Consider the following 20,549-nt stretch of genomic DNA (forward strand, 5'->3'; position numbering starts at 1 on the left):
TTCAATCGCGCCGCCCATTGGAAATAAATATTTTCTATGTGTACGTAAAGAATACAGTCTTCAAACATTGTACGACACCGCAGGTAAACCTTACCATTATACACTGAATGCAACACATATTACACAGGATTTTAAACAAGTATGACTACAGAGATAAGTTAGCACACAGGATGCCAACACGCTTATTTTGTGCAAAGTCTCGATTACTTCTTTCTTCCGTGTGACCCCTTCACACTGTGCCTTGCTTCATTCAGACAGTGTTGCCTCACGCACAACTATGTAAAGCCGCAATAACTTGGCTACAGCTTCATCCTTGTGCCCATCACATGGAAGGTGAAATTTTCCAGGACACGTTCAATTGTGCTATGCTATTCACTGAAAAATAATCTTGGTCACAGTGAAGCACCTCGCAAAGGCCTCACCTCACATTTAGGAGAGGTCTCATTAGACCTCATCAGATTTACCACGTAAGTAATTGCCTGCACTTTGTCCAGGGCAGCAATTTTATTCTTTTGTGACATACAAACCCGGTCCCATAATACAAGGTGGCATCAGCCACATCGGTGCTGTTGTAATCCTGTACTACAATGTGGTTGCAACCCCACTCTTCTAGGCCAATTAGTCCGTCAACCCTCGCCTTGGAATGGTTCAGAAGTGACACGCCGCGCGTTTCGCACCTGAATGTGGCTCGGGAGACAACTAAGTCCAGCAGCAGCCCTTCTTGTCGTGCTTTGCAGTTTCCACATCTAAGTGACTTGAGCAGTCTGAACACAGTGAGCATTATGTATAGTTGTTAAGGAACTCATTTTCATACTGCGCTCTTGTTGATTCCTCCCCGAGTTGGGCCAAGTGAGAGCCCTCTCCTTGGTGAATTTACGAAGCAATATGCACTGCTCAGATGACTGCCCACCCTTCCAAGCAGAAAGAAGAGTGCTGCATTCTTTCTACAGGTCTGCAATGCTTCTATGGGGGTGGGAATGAAGCTTGGGACGGTTTTTGACCAATGGGGACTGCTCAGACGTGGTGTAACTCCACTGAAGCCAGACTGATTTCCGCTGCAGTGATGACGTTCCCCGTGGTAGATGTTCCTGGCTGGTCAAGCACACTTAAAATCTTAATTTTCTTGGAGTTGTGTTGGGAGTCGTTTGAGGACACTTCCCGATGAGTCCTCTCCTTTCTCGGAGATGCTGGACATGAAAGAAGCACGCATGGAACGGTCAAAGAGAGTGATTACGGTCTTTCCGGGTACTTCAGAAAGTACTTCGCCCCCGAGCTTATCGAAGCGCTTATCTCGCTTTATCACATCGCGGGAGAAGTGCTTACCGCGAATTTACAGCGGGCTTCTGGTCGCCTCCAATGCCCACAGCCCATGCTTTCAAGCATTCCGGATCATCGAGCATCTTCAAGGAGCTCAATGGCCGCTTGCACGCACTTTTACAGTTTCTTACAATGCACGTGCATTTAATTTTACCAGCAAACATCACTGTGAATGTCACAGAACATTGCAGACATTAACACTGCCTGCAGTTGGTCAACAGGATTACTGGTCCACAGAGTCCAACAATTGTTGCAACGAACAACTGCCTGTGAAATTTTGGTTGCGAAAATGCGCGCTCCAGGGTCCGAACAAGAATTCAAAGATATTCAAGGACTTTCAAGGTCCTGCCAAGGCATTTTCAAGGGTGCAGGGGAGCACGTGTACTAATTTTTCAATACTGTTTTAACACACTAAGTGCTTGCTTCTTTACATCTAAAAAAAAAAAACGACCTCAAGAAAAATCTCTCAGGACCAGCTCCACCTTTTGGAAGTGAACGTGGACAAGTTTGCTCCCACCCACAGTAATACTGATGGGGCTTTACAAAAGCCTTGCCACCTTGAGCTTTTTCGAGCTCTGCAAATGCTCTTAATACCCAGTCTTGAATAGTATGGAACATAACTCGATACCCCCTACCATTCTCATTCACCAAATTTCCGTGTTCATTAAGGGGGAAATTGAAGACTTAACTGGCTCTGCCCACCATCACGCCCGTCAAAAGAAAATATTCCAGTAGAGTTTAGGAGCTAGATGCAGTGTGTTCTCACATTAAGAGCTTTGCTTATTTATTCTCATTTTTATTTTGCCCTGGAGTGTCAGCACCATTTGTTTTTGAAACGTAGTGGGGCATAGCTATGGCGGGCCACAGCAACGGGAAGATATGTCAAATGAATAATCGAATGAGGCAATGCAGAAAGCAGTATGAAAAATTGGAAAGGGACCTATGCTAAATTGTGCCTTGTCCGATGCAGGGGTTTTGTTCCGTACGAGCCATTGTATAAAGCAGCATGCCTGTGCTCCCACGCTCACTTTAAATTGTTTTTTTTTTTCAGCCCTTAAAAATAAGCTCGAAGCAAGTTCCAAAAGCATGGTATGCTTTTCTTCGACGAGATTAAAGTACCAGAAAGAAAATGTGTTGAGTTGAGAACGCTAACCTAAATTGGGCTCGTCGATAACGGTAATGGTAACGGCAAAACATCTGCCTTGGTCAACCATGCCCTCGTGTTTATGTTTTGCCCCTTCAGGGAAAACTACGCCCAACCAATTGGAGTATTCGCATCAAGAGGGGCGACGAAAGGAACGGTGCTGAGCCAGTTGGTGCTGCAGGCTATTGTCCTGTTAGAAGAGGCAGGAGCGATCGTTGACGGCATCGTTTGCGATGGAGCGAGTACCAACAGGAAGATGTGGACCTGTCTTGGCGTCAGCGGCAAACTTGGCGCAACGAAGCACTTCTTTGAACATGCGATGCCTGAAGACAGAAAGGTGTACGTATGTGTTCTCCGATGTACCGCACCTCTTTAAGTGCATCAGGAATAGACTACTGAGACAGCGCCTGCTCAAAGTAAAAGGGGAGTGGGTGAAATGGTGGTTTTATGTTGCGGTCTACAAAGAAGACTTGAAGAATACAGGTGGCTTGAAGGTCTGTCCCAAAATAACAAGCCGTCAAGTAAACCCCTCAAACATGGACCTAATGCGAGTCAAACTTGCAACTCAAGTGTTCAGCTGGTCTATGGCTTCGGCAGTCAAATACTACACACAGCGCAACGTGTTCGATGGGGCGGAGGCTGCAGGCACCATCGCGCTTACTGAACGCGTGAATGACCTATTTGACACAATGAACAGGCGTCATCCTAGCGAGGCTGTGTGCAAAGGAAGCAAGGACATTTCTGTAATGATAGAATCGCTTCAGTGACTTGATGAATGGGAACGGGAACTATTGTCTGGAGATATCATCAAGGACATGTTTCTTGCTCCATCAACTGCCAAAGGCCTCAGGGCAACCATCTTGTCTACATTGGATCTGACAGAACGTCTGCCGACAGAATGTGGGTTCAAATATGTTCCTACTGCCAATTTAATAAGCATCCCGTCGAACGATTTTTTTGGGAAATCCCGCCAAGCAGGAGGTGACAGCGACCACGCTGATATGCCGACGTTTCTTCAACTGTACAGAATGCTCACCGCGTACGGCCTCCTAGAGCCGCCTACATTCAGGAACTGCGAAGCAAGACAAGAGAGGCCACTGCTGGATTTAGCTGCCTTTAGCTGCCACATTCAGTAGCAAGAAATTTGACGAGACGATTCTGAACCAGCTTAAAGGCAAAGCTAGATGGCCTAATCGACACAGAAGAGTGGGATTGCGACCACGTCATAGCAGAGGAGTGTGACAGCACCGAAGTGGTGAACGCCATCTTGTACTATATAACCGGATTTGTAAGTCGCAAAATGACAGAACTGCTGCCGTGCACAAAGTGCTGGCAGTCACTTTTTGTGGCAACTGTGACAAGGCAGGAGGCGTCCCTTACACTCTTCAAGACGCGAGGAGGCCTCACGCACCCCCACACGCACCTTTATGGGATGCTTCGCTGCATCGAAGGATATTTTTCAGCAAACAGAAATGACTGTGACATCTTTTGGTCAACAATTGACCACGTTGTGGACAATTTTCCTCTCACCTTCCCATGCAATGAGCACAAGGATGAGGCTATAGCCAAGATATTGAGGTATTACGTCGCTATGCGCATGAGACAACACTGTCACAATGAAGCCAGGAACCCTGTGAAACCGTCACACGAGGGAGGGAACAAAAAAAAAAAAAGGGGGGGGGGGGGGGGCTTTGCACGAAATGAGTGTGTCCTGTGCACGCTCTTACCTGTCTGGTCGTACTTGCTTATAATTCTGTTACATATTTGTTTCACTTTCTTCACTTCTAAAGTGCCACCAACCATAATTTTGCGGAAAATTACGATGTTACCCTTTCTAGGCTACGACACAGCCTCTTTTTGCTGGAACAACTAGCAAGCAACGAGAAAATCAGTTTAGAGTTGTTTTTTAGGTTGTTGCATGTAATGACCTGATACCCGGAACTGAAACCAGTACTTTCTGCCCGACAAAAAATCTTCCCTTCGCATCTAGGAAAAAAGGATGTTCAGCCATTATACGAGTGTAAACGGTAATAGGACGATGGGACGGCTTCTGCCTTAGCTAAATCATAAAGTAACCAAGCTGTACAGTCGCTTGTTCGCATTCCCAGGGTTGAGTCTTGTGCACCCCCTGACCACAAATGATGTGCATATGAAATGGTTCCAAAATCACCGTATTTTCTAAGATGTGGAATGGGATAGAATTGAAATGGTGGCAAAGAGTTCACTTCTTGACGCACTCTCTACTCTCAATGGTGACCGGTGCTTAATAAGACAACAACCCGTACCGCAGCGCTGGAGAAGTTTGCCAACTAACTCCCCCTGTTCATTGTCCTGGACACTGAAATGTGTCTTTTTCGATTTGTTTCACCACACTATCATCCACTCTCTTGCATGTTCACCTTGTTTTTCGCGATTGCTCCGATTATGGACAGCAAGGACGAGCGCTTGCTGTCACGCACCGCCCGCATGTGTGGCGCGCTTCCGTGTGCAGAAAATGCCTCATGCTGTCTAGCTTGCTTGATTTCTTGCTAAAGATGCACAAAATCTACATACCTAGCTCAGCTATCGTCATATCCCACAATGTTGATTGGGAAAACAAGCAAGATGTTTGGGGAACGCAGAGCGTTGCCGTCCCACAAATTTTCTAAACCCGCTGCAATAATGGATCAGGAACTTGGGACTTCTCCGAATTTGTTTGAGTCTGTAGCTTCGCACAAGAAGCACACAGCACCCGATGACACAGCTGGATCAGGTTACTGGTGAAGGCAATGCAGTAGCCATGGGCACTCGGGTAGGAAATCTCTAGTATCTAGGAGTCGCCTTAGGGCATTACTTAAAAACACAGCAGCATTACGATTAAAGAAATCCACGTGGGGACAACTTCTGACAATAAAGATTAATAAAGTTTATATTTCATGCCTGCTTAATTCTGAACTTCACCCAGAAAACTGCGAATCGGCAAAGTGGCGGCGCATGTTCCTCGCCGTCTTGCGAATATGACGTTACTTCCACTCACTGCCTCTTGGTTTCTCGCTCTTCCGACAGTGCGAGTGTAGGGTCAACTTCATCGACAATTACCGCTGTCCCCATGCTAAAAACACTGAAAAAGAGTTTGCAGGCATACCTAGCCAATGTATCAATAGTAAAAAATAGATTTTTACCTACTTTTTTCAGCACTTCAGTAGCCCTTTAACAGAGCCACCAGTTACGGGTCCTGGAGCAAAGCAAAAGAGGGTGGTGGGGCCACCCCGCTACCCACCTTTCTGTAGACTGGTGGGCAGCCCCAGTCGCCTGAGATGGGGCTCGAGCGAGTGCTGGAACTGGGGCAGGGGACCCTGGTCCAGGAAGACCCGCTGTGTCGCCCGGAAGCCCGCACGCGCGTAGTCGGCGTCCTCGTACTCTCCGAACCAGCTGCCAAGGACGGAGGGAGAAGGTGATGACGACTGGAACTAGACAGGACAGCTAAACGCACCTCCAATCTATCCACCTTTAAGGTTTAAGGTGAACTGATCGGCTGTTAGGTTTAACGCGTCGCAACTACACTCAGGCTATGAGGCACGTTATAGTGGAGGGCTCTGGATTTTAATTTCGACCACCTGGGGATCTTTAACATCTGCCGAAATCTCTACACATGGTTGTTCTTCGATTTTTGTCTCACCTGAAAAGCACCTACTGCAGCCGGGATCAAACCCACGTCCTTGGGCTCAAGAGCACAATGCTTTAGCCACTGAGCCACTGCGGCGGGTTGACTATAGAATCTAAAGGTCTATTAAGTGCAGAGCACTTTAGGGCTGTGCCTTGTCATCGTAGCTCGTTCGCTGGACCCAGGCAGAGCCACACGACGTTTCTCTCTGTTGTTTAGTGCAAAGAAAACTGCAGGTACATTTGAGGCAAAATATACGTAATTAACCAACAGCACCCGCGTCCATTTAGTTAGGAACGGTCGTTGGGTTGGTTTCTACGATTCTAAGCAAAAAAAAGTGCCAGTGCAATGCCCACACATGCTAGAGGAAAAGTAAGCAAAAAGAACTCCCGCTGGCGCAGTTTCAGGCAGGCGGTGCGCGAGCACCGCGAAGGCAGGAAATTTGAATTTCATTGGGTGGTAGCAGTGAGCAGATAACGGCACTACAGCCCATTATGGCGAATCACTGCTCTGCACTTCCGACAGCTTTCACACTGAGTGGAACGGCTTTAGTTTTATATATAGATGATTGTACAAGGAGTCTGGATAACGTTTCACACAGTAGGTGCTGACCACAACTGCGCAGTATGTAGCTTGCACGCGACTGTCATTGCTACTTTATATGAGAAACAACTTCCATTCGCCTTTTTAAAAGGCTGCCTGCATATTGAGATAATAAACATGCCAGCTTTAACACAAACTGAGTTTGACAATGCTACCATTGAGAAGACCACTCTCTGGTGACAGCAGAAAAACTTTAAAGATAAAAGGAACTGTAAGGCATAAAAATTAACCAGCTGCAGTGCACACTAAATATGGAGATATGTTCCAGCTGTGAATTATTAACAAATGGCTATGATAAAAAAATATCCGCAAAACCAACAATCTAGTGAGTGCCAGAAAAAGTAGGGCCGCAAGCAACTACTAAATTTCGCCACCATCCCAAAGGCTGCCCCACAGTGGCCTATTAGGCATTTAATAAAGCTTTGTTAGTTGAATTCTGGCCACTTGATTGAGTGAGCAAAAGCATCGCTGTTCGAAGTGGTAACAGAGCTTTTGGATGCGGCTTTACACAGTCAAAATGGCAAACTAGCTTTTCGTAGGATTATACCCCTGTCACATGGCAGATCTAATGACATTTAGAGCAAATGTCATTCGCTCCAAATGTCATTAATTTGGCGCTACACGAGAATACCGAATGACATCGAGGCGGATGACATTCAGCGGCTAACTCAGGTTCGGGAGCTCGTTCAGCAGCCAAATGAGTAGCCTCGACAGCAGTGGCGCGTCACTAGAGAAGAAATTTCCGTAATAAACCAAAGAATACTGTTTCTAAAAACTGTTATGACATCTGTTTCGCCATGTAGACCCGCATGGCCGAACCGAATGTCATTAATAGCTAAAGTCATTCACTTTGAATGACATTAGATTTGCTGTGTGACAGGGGTATTAGAGAACTATAGCCCAACCTCCTGCTGCAACGTGGCATTTGGCTAAGAGCTAGCTAGCGCAGTGACGGATGCATCCCGGTGGAAAAGACGGGGAACTCGAAATGTGCCCATCTAACCGCAAAATTATACCCGTGTCACACGGTACATCTATTGTCATTTAAAGCAAATGACATTAGCCACAACTGACATTTAGTAATGATACCAGTGGCGATTAGGAAACTTGCAGAATTTCAAGATAATAATGTAAATATAATTGGTAATATTCTACACCTTTTGATTTTCAAAAAAAAAAAACCTTTTAAATTAGAAAAGTTTAGCTCCCTTTTAGGTTACATTCACACCACAAGCCAAGGCAAGTAAGCAACAAATCCATATCCTTTTTTCCTTAAATCAAACAGCATGAAGAGAAAAATAATGATTTATTGGTATATTTTAAATAGCGCCCTGCAGTTTATTACAAAATTTAGCATTTATTAATGAACCACTAGTGTCCAGGCACGTGACTGCCATTCGGTTCAAAATCTGCAAATTTGTTTCTTGAACTCATTCGAATGTCGTTTGCATAAATATTGTCGTGTAGTGGTATTCACAGCTAATGCCATTCAGTCTGCTGAGCAGAGAGCTATGGAATACCAATTTTTTTACATGAAGATAGTCCTCGCAGCACACTAAGTACAAAATGGGCACAAACACACATAGCTTACTCTTATAAAGCCAATGTAGTGAAAAACACTGAGTGCATTTCCTAGGTCCCTGATTTGCACACACTTGCTGTCTAGAATGTGGCGCAAACGCTACCACCCCTTCAAAGTGGCGCCAATATCGAATCCACTTTAGAACAGCAGTTTGCACTTGTACATACCGAGAAAAAATGTGCTAAAGCACTGTAAATGCCTACACCGAATTAAGAGAAGGAAGAACTCGGCTAGAAATAGACGTCTGCGCAAACAGTATCTGAAGTGACATCAAAGGTAAGGAGCAAAAAGCCTGCTGGCATTTATCTATGTGCCAAGGCACTTTTCCCGCTCGACGATTTGTGCCAAGTCGCGGATCTGCACTCACTTCACCATGTCCAACAAATTGGCTGTTTTCGCATTCACTGAATACAATCACCCATGAATACCAGCAGGCAGGCAGGCAGGCAAGGGAAGTCCTTATCTCCCCTATCCCCCTCCATGGACGCAAGGTTTAATTTGACGTCACTAGAAGTGCTGTCTCCGTGTGCAAATACCAATGTTTGTCCAGAAGCTTTGCAGGCACTAACCATCCTACGATGATATTGTAAAAACAATTTGGTAACATGCCTTTCTGCTGTTTTAATTGGTCCCACAGTAAAGTTGTGCTGGTTACGCAAATAGCGGGTGGCGTGTTGCTATCTATGCCAACCTGTTGTCACCTCCGGTTCCCTCTCCTTGCTTGCAAAGTGTGCATTGTGCGAGCTCCGTAGAAACAGCAATGTCCAAAAACCAGTTGCACACTGCTCAAAATGTAGCAACAGCCGTGCAACAGCAATTTGCTTCGTGAAAAAACCATTCGGAAATCCGCCACAATGCACCCAAAATCAGTGCAGTCTACGCTGCTCAGAATACCACACGCTGCTGCTGACCAGCAAACACTACTAGGGTTAAGGGAGAGAGGAAAGCAGAATTCAGAGAAGTGCACCAGTGTCACTCAGTGCAAGCAAGCACCCAAAATCTCCACAGCGCAGTGCAACCCAAAACACTAGAGACTGGGGCTTCCACGTTGCACACAGCGGGCGTCTTGCAGCTGCAACTGTGCACAACAAGTCAGCGAAAAACAGTATAGAAAATTTAGCTTAAAAAAAAAAAAAAAAAAAAACTGGCTTTTTGAGCTGAATAACCAAAGGCAATAAATAGATGGCAATCACAAAGGTGCAGAACCCCATACCCTAGCTTTACACTGTGTGCATGTGCGTGGGCTTTTCACATGTTGCAAATCTTCAAAACTGCTGTATGACTTATCCAACCCATTAACACAGCATTCTAACAGAGAAAGCTAGTTGACTAACTGACTGCGCCGTTTAATGCGCTGATGCTACACAGGCGATGAGGCGCACCGTAGTGGAGGGCTCCGGATTAATTTGGACCACCTGGGGATCTTTACCAAACGCCGAAATCTCGAACACACAGGCATTTTCGCTTTTCGCCTCCATCTGAGAAGCGGCCGCCGTGGCTGGGAATCGAACCCACATCCACGGGCTCAGCAGCACAATGCCTTAGCCCCTGAGCCACCGCAGCGGGCATTCTAACCAGGAATGCCAGTACGGTCCTGACACCATTTGAGGCCCACAGCAACGACTCCTAGACAGGCAGTGTGGTCCAGTTTCCCACTCTCTGAGCATGGCAGGAGCCAGGTAGCAGCAGTTCAGTCAACAGCGTCAATTAAAAGGAAGTCGCATGCACATGTCATGCGATGCGGCGTCAGCATTGCACGCAGCATGGACAGGTCGATGGTAACACACTCGATGGTAACAGCACGATGGTAACACACTCAGCTAGGTTCCATTTCCATATCAATTCAAATGTTTTTTTATTTGCTCTTTAGAGAGGAGGCCATTTTATGAGCCGGACAAGTACAAAATGGCTCGCTTTTTGCAAAATAAGACACACTTAAGGATACCCCCCCCCCAAAATGCAGGGCATAGCAGTTTTACAGTCAGCAAACAAAATACCGCTGCTGACTGTTTCTTTAGTGCAAGCGCTACACTTGTGGGCCTCAAAGGCAGAGCTGCTATTAAACACCCCCCCGGCAAGGGTGCTTATTGAACGCAAATGTGCAATCTGTGTGAGAAACTATTCACTGTGAATTCTCACCCACTCTTACACAATCCCTGCGCTACAGGAGAATAGCTGCAAACTCAAAAAATGCAGCATTCCAAAGTCAATGGCATCAAATCATTTCCTTTACATCGGTGCCTGCTAAGATAAAGACACGCAGTCAAAGTCGCTTTTACATCACAGCAGGTACAATGGCAATAAAATTTTCCTCGTGACAGGCTCTGGCTTTTGGCAAACGAACCCCTCACGGCTGTCGTGCATGCCCTGACTGGGCTCAACAACTAAATGGGAAAAGATTTCAAATGCTTGCTTCAATACATGAAAACATGCTCTCAGGAATTTTACAATTTAGAAAAGCAAAGTTGTTAGCAGGTTGCTTTGTTTTGTATGTAGCAGTAACTGAACAAAAAAAAGCAAAAAAAAATGGACCGCACACTGCTAAATTAAGGGGACCACAAAGACAACATAAAACTTTGCTTCATTGGAAAGATCACTTTAGTTGAAATAACATTTATGATGATTTTAATGCGAACGTTAATAACATAAGTTATATATTATAAAGAAAGCAGAGGAAAACAGTACTTTTCTGCACATCGCTTGTGATGTCATAAGCTTAATTTTCACAAATAGGCGATGCTGACAAAAGCAATTGCCACAAAAAATAATTTTCTGCGCTTGCAGTTCGAATGTTTCGTGGCAGGTATTGGAAATAACATTATTTTGTGTGGACAAAGGCAAGCGCAAAAGCATACAGGGAACCAACATCAACATGACTTACTGGCAAATGCTACTGCAAGCGGTGAGTGCACTGTATCAACTGTATCTACTGCAAATGTCTTTCAAACTGAAATAATTGTGAACGAACACAGCCCAGTGCCTCTTTTTTTTTTTTTTTTTCCCCTTTCCTGGGAAACTTCGAGGCTTGAGCTGAGCTGTACTGACAGCCTGCTTTAAGCACGTCACAGAGCCTTTGCTACACCATATTATGGTGGAGGAAGCGGGCAATGTCGACTTTCCTTTCCCCATTAAACACTGATTCTTCAATGATTTGATCATTTTCATAACAAACAAAATTTTGGAAGGTTTGAATTGCTACGTGTTTTCAATCAAGCAAAGTTGCGTGTTGTTTTCACAGTCCCCACAGTTGCTCGGCCCGTACGCTTCCAGGCCCAACCCAGGAGATACTGCCGAGTTCATTTAAAAGATTGCCTCGTTCGAATCATACTGGCACCACTTATAACGCACAGCTCGCTCAAATTAACTATATAATTAAGGAAAAAAGGAATGGCCATGTGACCCACTAGCTCATTTCCCGCAACAGAACCTATGATGTCGTACGGGCCAGCTATGCTATTGGCTGAGACCGGCAAGTGCAAACGTGAATCAGGCACGGCTTATAAGCTTGCCGAAAAAGCTATTCGCGCTTAAATGTAATAAATGTTCACTTTACAGCAGTAAGAATGGTGAGGTAAACAATGAAGGTTACAAAAATACATGTAAACGTAAAAGTACCGATGCGCACTGCTGTTAGTACTGGGTGCAATATGCTTGTTTTATACTTGCACAGCAGTCCAGTGCTTTAGAGTTGCCTTACATGATACTGGCCAACACGCGTAAGCGACGCTGTCTTACGCGACCCTGTTTGTTGAGCATACCCCATGTTTGAACGAAATTATTACTTTCTACCGTAACAAAAACAAGCCAGGTGCAAATATAGTAAAAACAAAGCAACAGCGGACCACAGTGCTCGACTCTTTATGGTAGCACTATCCAAGAGGAGTAACGATTAAGTAAGGCTCCAGAGCCTAACGCCGGACTGGAATTTCGTTTGAATACCCGCCTTCGTGACTTCATGGCAGACGTCACGAAAACACGCAATTTGGTGGAATAATCAAAATTTTAACTTAAATGGATTAATTTCTTGGTGAATACGGCATCGCTTGCTGCGGGACAAGGACTGGGGGCACTATAAAATGCGAAATCTTTCAAAACAAAACTTGTATTTTGTCTGCATGGCCCCTTTAATTAAGCTGCTGTCATCAGTGAGAGGTAACTGTTCCTAGGAAGCTATTTCCGCCGCAAGTTGATTGATTGGTTGTAGGGTTTAACGCTCCGACGCAGTGCAGACAATGAGGCACGCCGTAGTGGATGGCTCCGGATTAATTTTGTCCATCTGGAGATCTTTAACGTGCGCCGAAATCTTGCACAAACTGGCGTTTTTGCTTTCCGCCTCCATCAGAAAAGCCGCCGCCGCAGCCGTCGACAGCAAGTTCCAGTTCAGCACCAGATGCAGGGGCTTGCGTGCCCCTGGGAGCGTCCCACCAGAGAAGCCGGAGAAGATGAGGACGAGGGGGAGCAGGAGACAGGCAGGGGACCCACCTGAGCACTTTGTCCCTGGGCGCGTTGGTGAAGAAGAGGCCGCACTGCCCGCGCAGTCGCTCGCTGACCTGGTGCAGGTTCTCCCGGTGGTCCTCATCTATGAACCGTCCCAGGGCCACCGCCATCACCTTGTTCTTGCCAAAGTAGAACCTGCTAGGCACAAGCGGGAGTGCTCAGACACTAGCCGAGACAATCCGAAACACAGATCAGTCTCCTTTGACGACCATATGGAGTGTGCAATACCTGTGCGATACCTAAAGAGGGCGCACTGGTCTGCGTGGCAGCGTCACCACCTGCCACGCCGTCGTCCCAGGCAAGTGAGGTATACTCATCAAGTGAGCTGAATTTCGCCACATTGACAGCTATGGATTTTTACAAGAGTAAACGAGGAAAAAGGCGCAAGCTTCTCAAGGGCCAGCACATTTCCCACACATCTGAGCAATGCAGTGAAGAACAGACCTGCGCTGTCAAAGGCCCCTCCCTGCACCCATCAAGCAAACACGAATCTTGCAAACAAGGAGTCCTATGTTGTAACAATTCTGGTTTTTAAACATCTTTATTTAGCTTTAGCACCGCCTACTTGTAAATGTTAGTGCAAGTGATTCAAGCAAGGCCCATCCGACATCAAAAACTGGGCAAGAAGGAAGCCCTAGCGCACATTAGTCCATTCTTGTGCTCCCTGAACTAACGAACTGACACCTGCTTGCTTCAGAAAAGTCGGAACATGCTTGTATATTGATAAAACTGGCTCAACAAATCGACCACTGAGATTAACGAGATTCTCAGTGAGAAGCAGGTTTACTGCGCACGGAAGTAGTAACCTTAATAAAGCTGGCTACCGGATTTTTCCTGCTACTGTATCTGCCACATGAACAGTGCCAAGAATGAAATCAGCACTTCATTGTTGCCTTTACTGTATTTCTAGGTGTGTGCACAAAAACTGTGGTTGCTATTCTGCTTAAAAAGCATTACCCATAAGCAAAACACAATGCGATTAACAGGTGACAAGCGCTGTGACTGAAAGATCTTTTTTCTTTTTTTTACATGAGCCACCTTCAATGGCGATTTAGTGGGGATAAGCTGTTAATATAGCTGATCAACAAGTAGTTATCATCCAATTATAAGTTCGGCAGCCACCGTGAGTGATGAAAAAACGGAAAAAACGCAACACGTCCAGTGGACCGTACGCTTTCACAGCGAGAGAGAGAGTCTAATCGTTAGTTAGTTCCAAGCGGAGGGGGAGATGGGGGAAAAGGTAAGGGCTCGCGCCACCACAAAATGATACAAGGAGGCACTGGCTGCATCAAAGTTCACCGCATGGTCATCCCTACAGCAACACTGCGCTGAGGAGCATCTACATTTTGGCATGCAATTGTTCGGCAATTGATGTGGCAATCGTGTGTGCTTCCCTGTGCACTTTTGGCACAAAAACCGAGCTTTCGCTCGACAAACTTGCATTAACCCCATTCAACCACAGCAATGTTTATGGGTATGGTTGCATGTATGTATCGTGCCCAGGACGCTAAACTCTTTCTTCAGGATAGCCGCCATCCACGCCCGAGAGAAATAAAATTTGCCCATATTTTTCGCCTAAATTCTGTGTCACCCTATGTCAGGGGCTAAAAAGCTTCCCTTACCATCCACTTTCACCGAGTGCAATGGCTCAAGATTTTTGCGGTTAGGTATGCCAATGCTGAATGCCAGCTTTTTCACTAAGTAAAGGTCGCGTGCGCCATGGATTACTTGTGACGTGCAACGTGTCGTGCAATGGAAAGCCTCTGAAGGAGCTGTTTTTCTGTTTCTTTAACTGTTTAAACTTGCGAATGTATTGAGTATATAACTTTTCGTGAATAATTTTCTCCACCAAACAGAATAAAGAACCTGGCCTCACAGACATTTGTGGCATTAGAGGAGCCTTGAAAACAACAATAGTGATAGTGACAGACGGAGCCCAATGCAGTCAACTGTCAGCGCTGGGCTTACGCCTTGCTTAGCCACAGAGACTTTCAAAAAGGCAGAGCACTTAACTTGGTGACCACAGTGTAGACTGCAAACTCCTAAAGCGGCAAAGGCAGACAATCAAGGTATGTTCTACTACATCTGTCACAGCTGCACCAGTGCAGCACCGTGGAAGTGATAGAACAGCTCCTACTGCTGATCATCTGCCAGTGATGACCTTTTGAAAACCAGTACCAGCCGGTCACCCTCCTTTACCCTGAGCACGAGGTATTTGAGAACACTATTCCTTATTGCCATACACACTGGCAGCCTCATCATCTACATCTAAACGTAGAGCTTCTCGTTCCTCGACCCCTTGCCGTTCATACTGCGCAGCTTGTTCAAAGATGGAAGTGTACAAGTTGAAGCAGGAAATGAAATGCCATGCAGTACTCGTTGCCCTGGCCGCACAACACAGCAACTTCGAAATTGAAAATGAGAGTAGCGAAGTCTTTCGTTTACAAGGTGCGGACAGAGCTGATGTGTTGTGGTGGTGACGTGGCATCTGTGGCGAAAAGGAAAAAGCGCAGTCAGAGGTCAGACATCGTCAGAACCCCTTAATTTCCCCGGCGGTGGTGTTATCTGTTGTCCGCAATGAGGGTGACTGCACACTGCCACACATTTTTTTGCAGGACTCCGCATTAATGCTTCTGGTTATGTGGATGTGCTTGCCACCATTATAAACCCTTATAAAGCCATGGATAGAGAGTGTTTCTAAAGGAAGACCTTACGTCTTTCAGCAAGATTCGGCTCCTGTCCACACCACCTGCATCACCCAAAGTAGCGTGGCTGACAACTTCTGCGACCCCGTCACTCCCAACTCGTGGCCTCCTAGTTCTCCAGACTTAAATCCGCTCGACTACTATGCCTGGGGCATAGTTGAGAGAGAGGCCAACAAAGGGCTGCATAATGCCAAAGACTTGCTGAAGGCTGTTATACCTCACTCAATGGCCAACATCTATAAGTATCACCTGACCTGTGCATGCACCCGTCTGCAAAGCCGAATTGAATCGCTTATTGCTGCAAATGGCAGATTCATTGAGTAGTTACGAAAATAAACCACAAGAAACGTACTTCGTAAAGTTTGGTGAAAATATGTCTGATTTTGCTCGAGATATTCTGTTGCACCTGTTCTCACAATGTTCTGTTATCAAATACCTCGCGCACCCGGTACAGCACCTTGCCACGAGAGAAGCAAAAATGCACTGAGCCTCCTTATTTTTCCCTCACAAAAGAAAAGCCTCCGGTGCGGCGAAGCAGACTTGCGGCCCAGCGCCTGAAACCATGATGGGAGCTCAACATAAAAAACATTGTCTCGCTTCAAACAAAATGTACTCCAATTAAACTTTCACAAATAAACGCCTTCAGTACACACTTTCCAGCAAAACCAAACACTTATCAGATTCTGTCTTTACATGGGTCGCCACAGTTATCCCTAACGGCCGGAACGTGAGAAATTTTGCCCATTTTTCGAAGTTTCTGTCTATCGTTCCGGAACTACTCGCTCATCAACTTCTATAGTTTTTTGCTCCATTTACCGCCAGCAATACAAGTTTATTCCCCCAGCAGTACTGCATATAAGCAATGCAGCAGCACTGTCCTTGTTGGAAAATAATGGTCCACACCGGTGGCATTGCTTCCCCACATAGCACATTGTGAGACAATGTAGCAGCGGTGAATGGGTGGAAGTGAGGAAGTGCGGTTTCTTTTCTATCAGCTGGAATATTTTGAAAGCCGTTCATGCGCTATTTTATTTTTGTGAATTTTTTAGGCCACGATACTGGAAATGCTGTCGGAGACAAATTCGCCACGAGAGCAAGTAGTGTAGTAAAATGGATGACCATGATTCTTTTAAAGTAATCGGAGACAGTCAAGCAGAGCGTCTGGGACGTTTGGCATGCAATGTCTACCCGCGATCACATGCATGCAATTGGGCAGCCCAATTTCACTCACATGACAGTTGGCTGTTAGCTGCACACCAGTAGTGCAAACTGCACACCAACTTCTCCACACCGTCATGAATTAGACTGAGGACACACCATCAGCAAAGGAAACTTAAAGCACCAGCACGCGAAAGAAAATGTCATGGCACATTCGCTCGAGGGGCGAGTCAACAGAGATGCGTGTGAATTTACGTAAGCACCCAAATACCAATTTTTGTCCAGGTCGTCGAGCGGCGAACGACGTTGTATAGTTTATTTTGTCACTAACAGATGGTGCCACTGTACAGGAAGATCCAAAACAGGGGACCAATCGTAGGGCCACTTTTTGATGCATAGGGGCCTATGGGGAGTTTCGCAACTCCTACATCAAGTAACTCTGGTTTGGCTCCTCCCACTGTCGCGCCTGCCGTGAGTCACTTTCTGGTCGAGGCAGAAGCTGCTGCCAGCGCGCAATCGCAGATGCGGGCGTAAAAAAAACGAGCGTGCAAGGCTCATAAAGACCCACAAATGCTTTGCCGTGCACTTGCACTTTTTGATGGAAACCAACAAGCATGAGAGAACTTGAATGAAAGGCAAAGCGGCGGCATACAGTGGCGGCGTCATACGCTCTTCTAGGCAAGGAGCTTGTAGACAAGGAGTTCGCTCACGTACTCCATGGCTCTCTGCATTCGCGGCATTGGATGGCCCGTGTCGCCGTTTGCGTTTTATCGAGCCCCCGTTTCGGCGCTTGCATCTCCCAAAATCTATTTCTACAACCAAAATTTCGTGCCTAGCTTTTCATGAAAGTTGGTTACATTGAAATTTTGGCAAATGGGACCTCATTACACAGAGGGTGAAAAGACATGGTGTGCGTACACTTGAAGTTAAAAATGAGGTGCTTCATTACATCGGGGGTTTTGCTACACTGAAGTTTGTTACATCCAGGTTTCACTGTATTTCAAAATGGGAAGGTCATGCGTCATACGTTCTTCCGAGGAGCATGCGGTTTACAATCAGCCATGCCGCGAGCAGGAACGGGGACGAAAAAATACCGCCACCATGCAATGCATAATGAAAAAGACTTCAACGAAGCACAAGGAGTGACACACATGTAAACACAGGCTGCAAGCTACAGCTTCGCTGGTTAACCATCTGTATGGAGCGCATGGCCACATTTTTTACGGGCGAAGCCCCTTAGGGGCTGGGGCTGTTGGCATCTCGTGTTGTCATCGTAATCGTCGTCTCATGTAGTCATGGTACTAAAACATTGAAAAACTTGTGTACGCCTCGCACTAGGAGCGTAACGCGTGCTACAAAAACAACAGGACACTTGCTTATGCCTCACGCTGGAGTGCTTCGTAACGTGTACCATATTTTCTGGTCTATAAGTCACACTTTTGTGTAAGTTGCACCTCCCTCAAAGCAGCAGTTTTTTCGGAAAAAACGTATACAAGTCGCACCGGTGTATAAGACACACCGGTGTACAAAACGCACTTGTTAATCAGGCAAACTCATAGAGGATCAGCTCGTTAGTGTGGCAAAAGTACATGGTTGCGCGGACACCGCCTCTGAATGCATCCCCCGGTAAGCAGTGCTAGACATGTGCATCTATCATCCAAATTCTAGGCAACTAACTTCTCAAAAATGGTTTATTGATACAAACATGGCATGTACTTACAGACGGCGTTTGGGCAAAACCACCGAAGCCTTCTTCCTCTGACTCGCTAACAAATAATTCATTCATTTAGACCATAGAACTGTGTCTTAACGTGCACTTTTCGAGGGTGGACGACATGCAGCCACCACGTACCAAATTCATCCCATACATAAGTCGCACCCGGTGGATAAGACGCACCAACGAAAATTTCAGAAAAAAACCGCGACTTATAGACCGAAAAATACGGTACTAAAAAAACACCGGGTCACTCGTTCACGCCTCGTGCTAGACAGGTTCGTACTTCAAAGACAAGAGACTTTACAGCAAAACTGTATACCTCTGCCCCCCATCGGTTTCATCTCCATTGGCAAAAATGCCAAGGTGCCGAGAATACACTTATACACTGCAAGCTCGCCCTTCCTAGGTTTCATGTTAGTGGATATGGCCCGGGATTTTTCGTGTGTTCTCAGCTTTAAGCATGGGAAAATGTGATTGCACCAAAGTGGCACAACTGTCCCACCCCTGCAAGTTATATTTTGGGAATTCGCACTGAAGCCTTGTGGCCTGCTCTCAAGCCTAGAAGACATGCTCATGCTTGAGATATTTTAAGATTCAACTGCTTTAATTAAGGACACGCTGCAGAGAACACTGTCAATGGATAATCATCATAACTGCATGGCCATACGTCAGTAGCTGTCATTGAAGGTTGCACCACGTTGAGGTGGTACTTCATGATATTTTTTTTCTGCGCTTCAAAGTGCACAGAGCTCAACCACTAGACTTCTAAGCTAGGTGGGAAAAACTGCCCCACAACGCAAGTGGCAAAGGGTAATTTTTGGGTGCCACAGAGTACGCAACGGAACAGAGTGCCCTGTCATTTTCCTACATAGGTCTACTCCACATTACAATGTGAATTATTGTCCTTTTCTTAAGTGACGCTCCAAAAGTGCCCCCTCCCCCCTCCCCCCTCCTGCCGCATTATAACCATGTAAATGCCGCCTCTGAATGACAATGTTGGTGTCAACCGGCTCAAAGTGAAATGTTTGCTGATTATGTGTTCTATTTAATTAAGGGGAGACACTGGTCTTCAGGACATTTTTGTTATTTTTTAACCCATGTGCTTGAGATTTACACATTAAGTGTATTTTAACATCCTGAGCACAAATATGCAGTCAGTTTTCATGATGATGATGATGAAGTGATTGTTAGGGGGGGGGGGGGAGGGGGGACAGAGGCCGGTAACTGTCTGGCGTTACGCCGACACCTCAACCGGCAGTTTTCATATATGCGGTGTAAGGTCAGAGTTATGCATCATGTTATGCCTTTCCATTTCGGGAATTTCTTTCATTATCAACCTATGAAATACTGGAATATTTCTTATCCCTCTGTGCTCTAAAAAGACCAGGAAGTGCAACTATGCAACAGAAGTAATTTTAATGTTGTTTCTGCAAACACTGTAAACCTATTAAATGTCAGAACATGAATTACAAATGTTTTCATAAAACATACAGCATAAAATCTTGTGCTAGCAAAAATAAATTCTATATTTTTGTGGCTGTATTGCACTTCTCAGTTTACAAGCTTTTGAATGCAGCAAGAATGAAGCAGATCTGACCAGTACATCCCAAGATATTGCACCCAACAGTTGACCTCACGGGAAAAAAAAAAAAAAAAAACTGGTTCCGAGAAAACAAGGCACGAAGCTGCGGCAGCTTTGTAAATACTTATGGTACAGCTATAAAATTTTGCAGGTGCATTCTTTGGGACCTGCAGACTGCAAATAAAATTAATACAGGAAATTGACTTTTTGGAAAATCTTTGGTCCTCAAAGTGTCCCCCTTAAATAACATGCTGTGAGGACCAAACACTACCAAATTTCAATCTTCTTAGTGTATTCTCGCGTGTGGTACAAAGTGGAATATGAATTTACAAGCTGGAACAAATGCACTTCAAACATTTGTACGTCATCCTTTTTGCAAACCTGACCTTTTTAAGCATAGGTCAACAGATGCCTCAAAGTGTAAGACCATTAGCTTAGACATCTACCATCAGACTTAAACAGGATGTGCATGTAAATTGCTCCAGATTCTTAGACAAAAAATAACATTCAGGCTCCTGGACAGATAAACCACAAAGCAATTTCCTTGATTTATTCCAAACGTAGCACTAGCCAAACAGATTTCATGAAAGGAAAGATAACA

The 20,549-nt window shown here is 45.5% G+C and overlaps 1 protein-coding gene across 1 annotated transcript in view; it reads right to left on the bottom strand.

Annotated features, from left to right (window-relative positions):
- Window positions 1–20,549, bottom strand: part of LOC144175031 (mRNA turnover protein 4 homolog) — a 64,683-nt gene that overhangs the window by 20,083 nt on the left and 24,051 nt on the right. Inside the window, exons 4-5 of the mRNA XM_077704053.1 lie at window positions 12,772–12,921; window positions 5,721–5,872 (exon numbers count right to left, since the gene is read on the bottom strand). Coding sequence (XP_077560179.1) covers window positions 5,721–5,872; window positions 12,772–12,921 — 302 coding nt within the window. The remainder of the gene's footprint in view (window positions 1–5,720; window positions 5,873–12,771; window positions 12,922–20,549) is intronic.

The sequence above is a fragment of the Haemaphysalis longicornis genome, unplaced genomic scaffold (assembly GCF_048455015.1).
Source record: "Haemaphysalis longicornis isolate Haplotype H1 unplaced genomic scaffold, Haemaphysalis longicornis Haplotype H1 scaffold_3, whole genome shotgun sequence".
Classification (NCBI taxonomy): Eukaryota; Metazoa; Arthropoda; class Arachnida; order Ixodida; family Ixodidae; genus Haemaphysalis; species Haemaphysalis longicornis.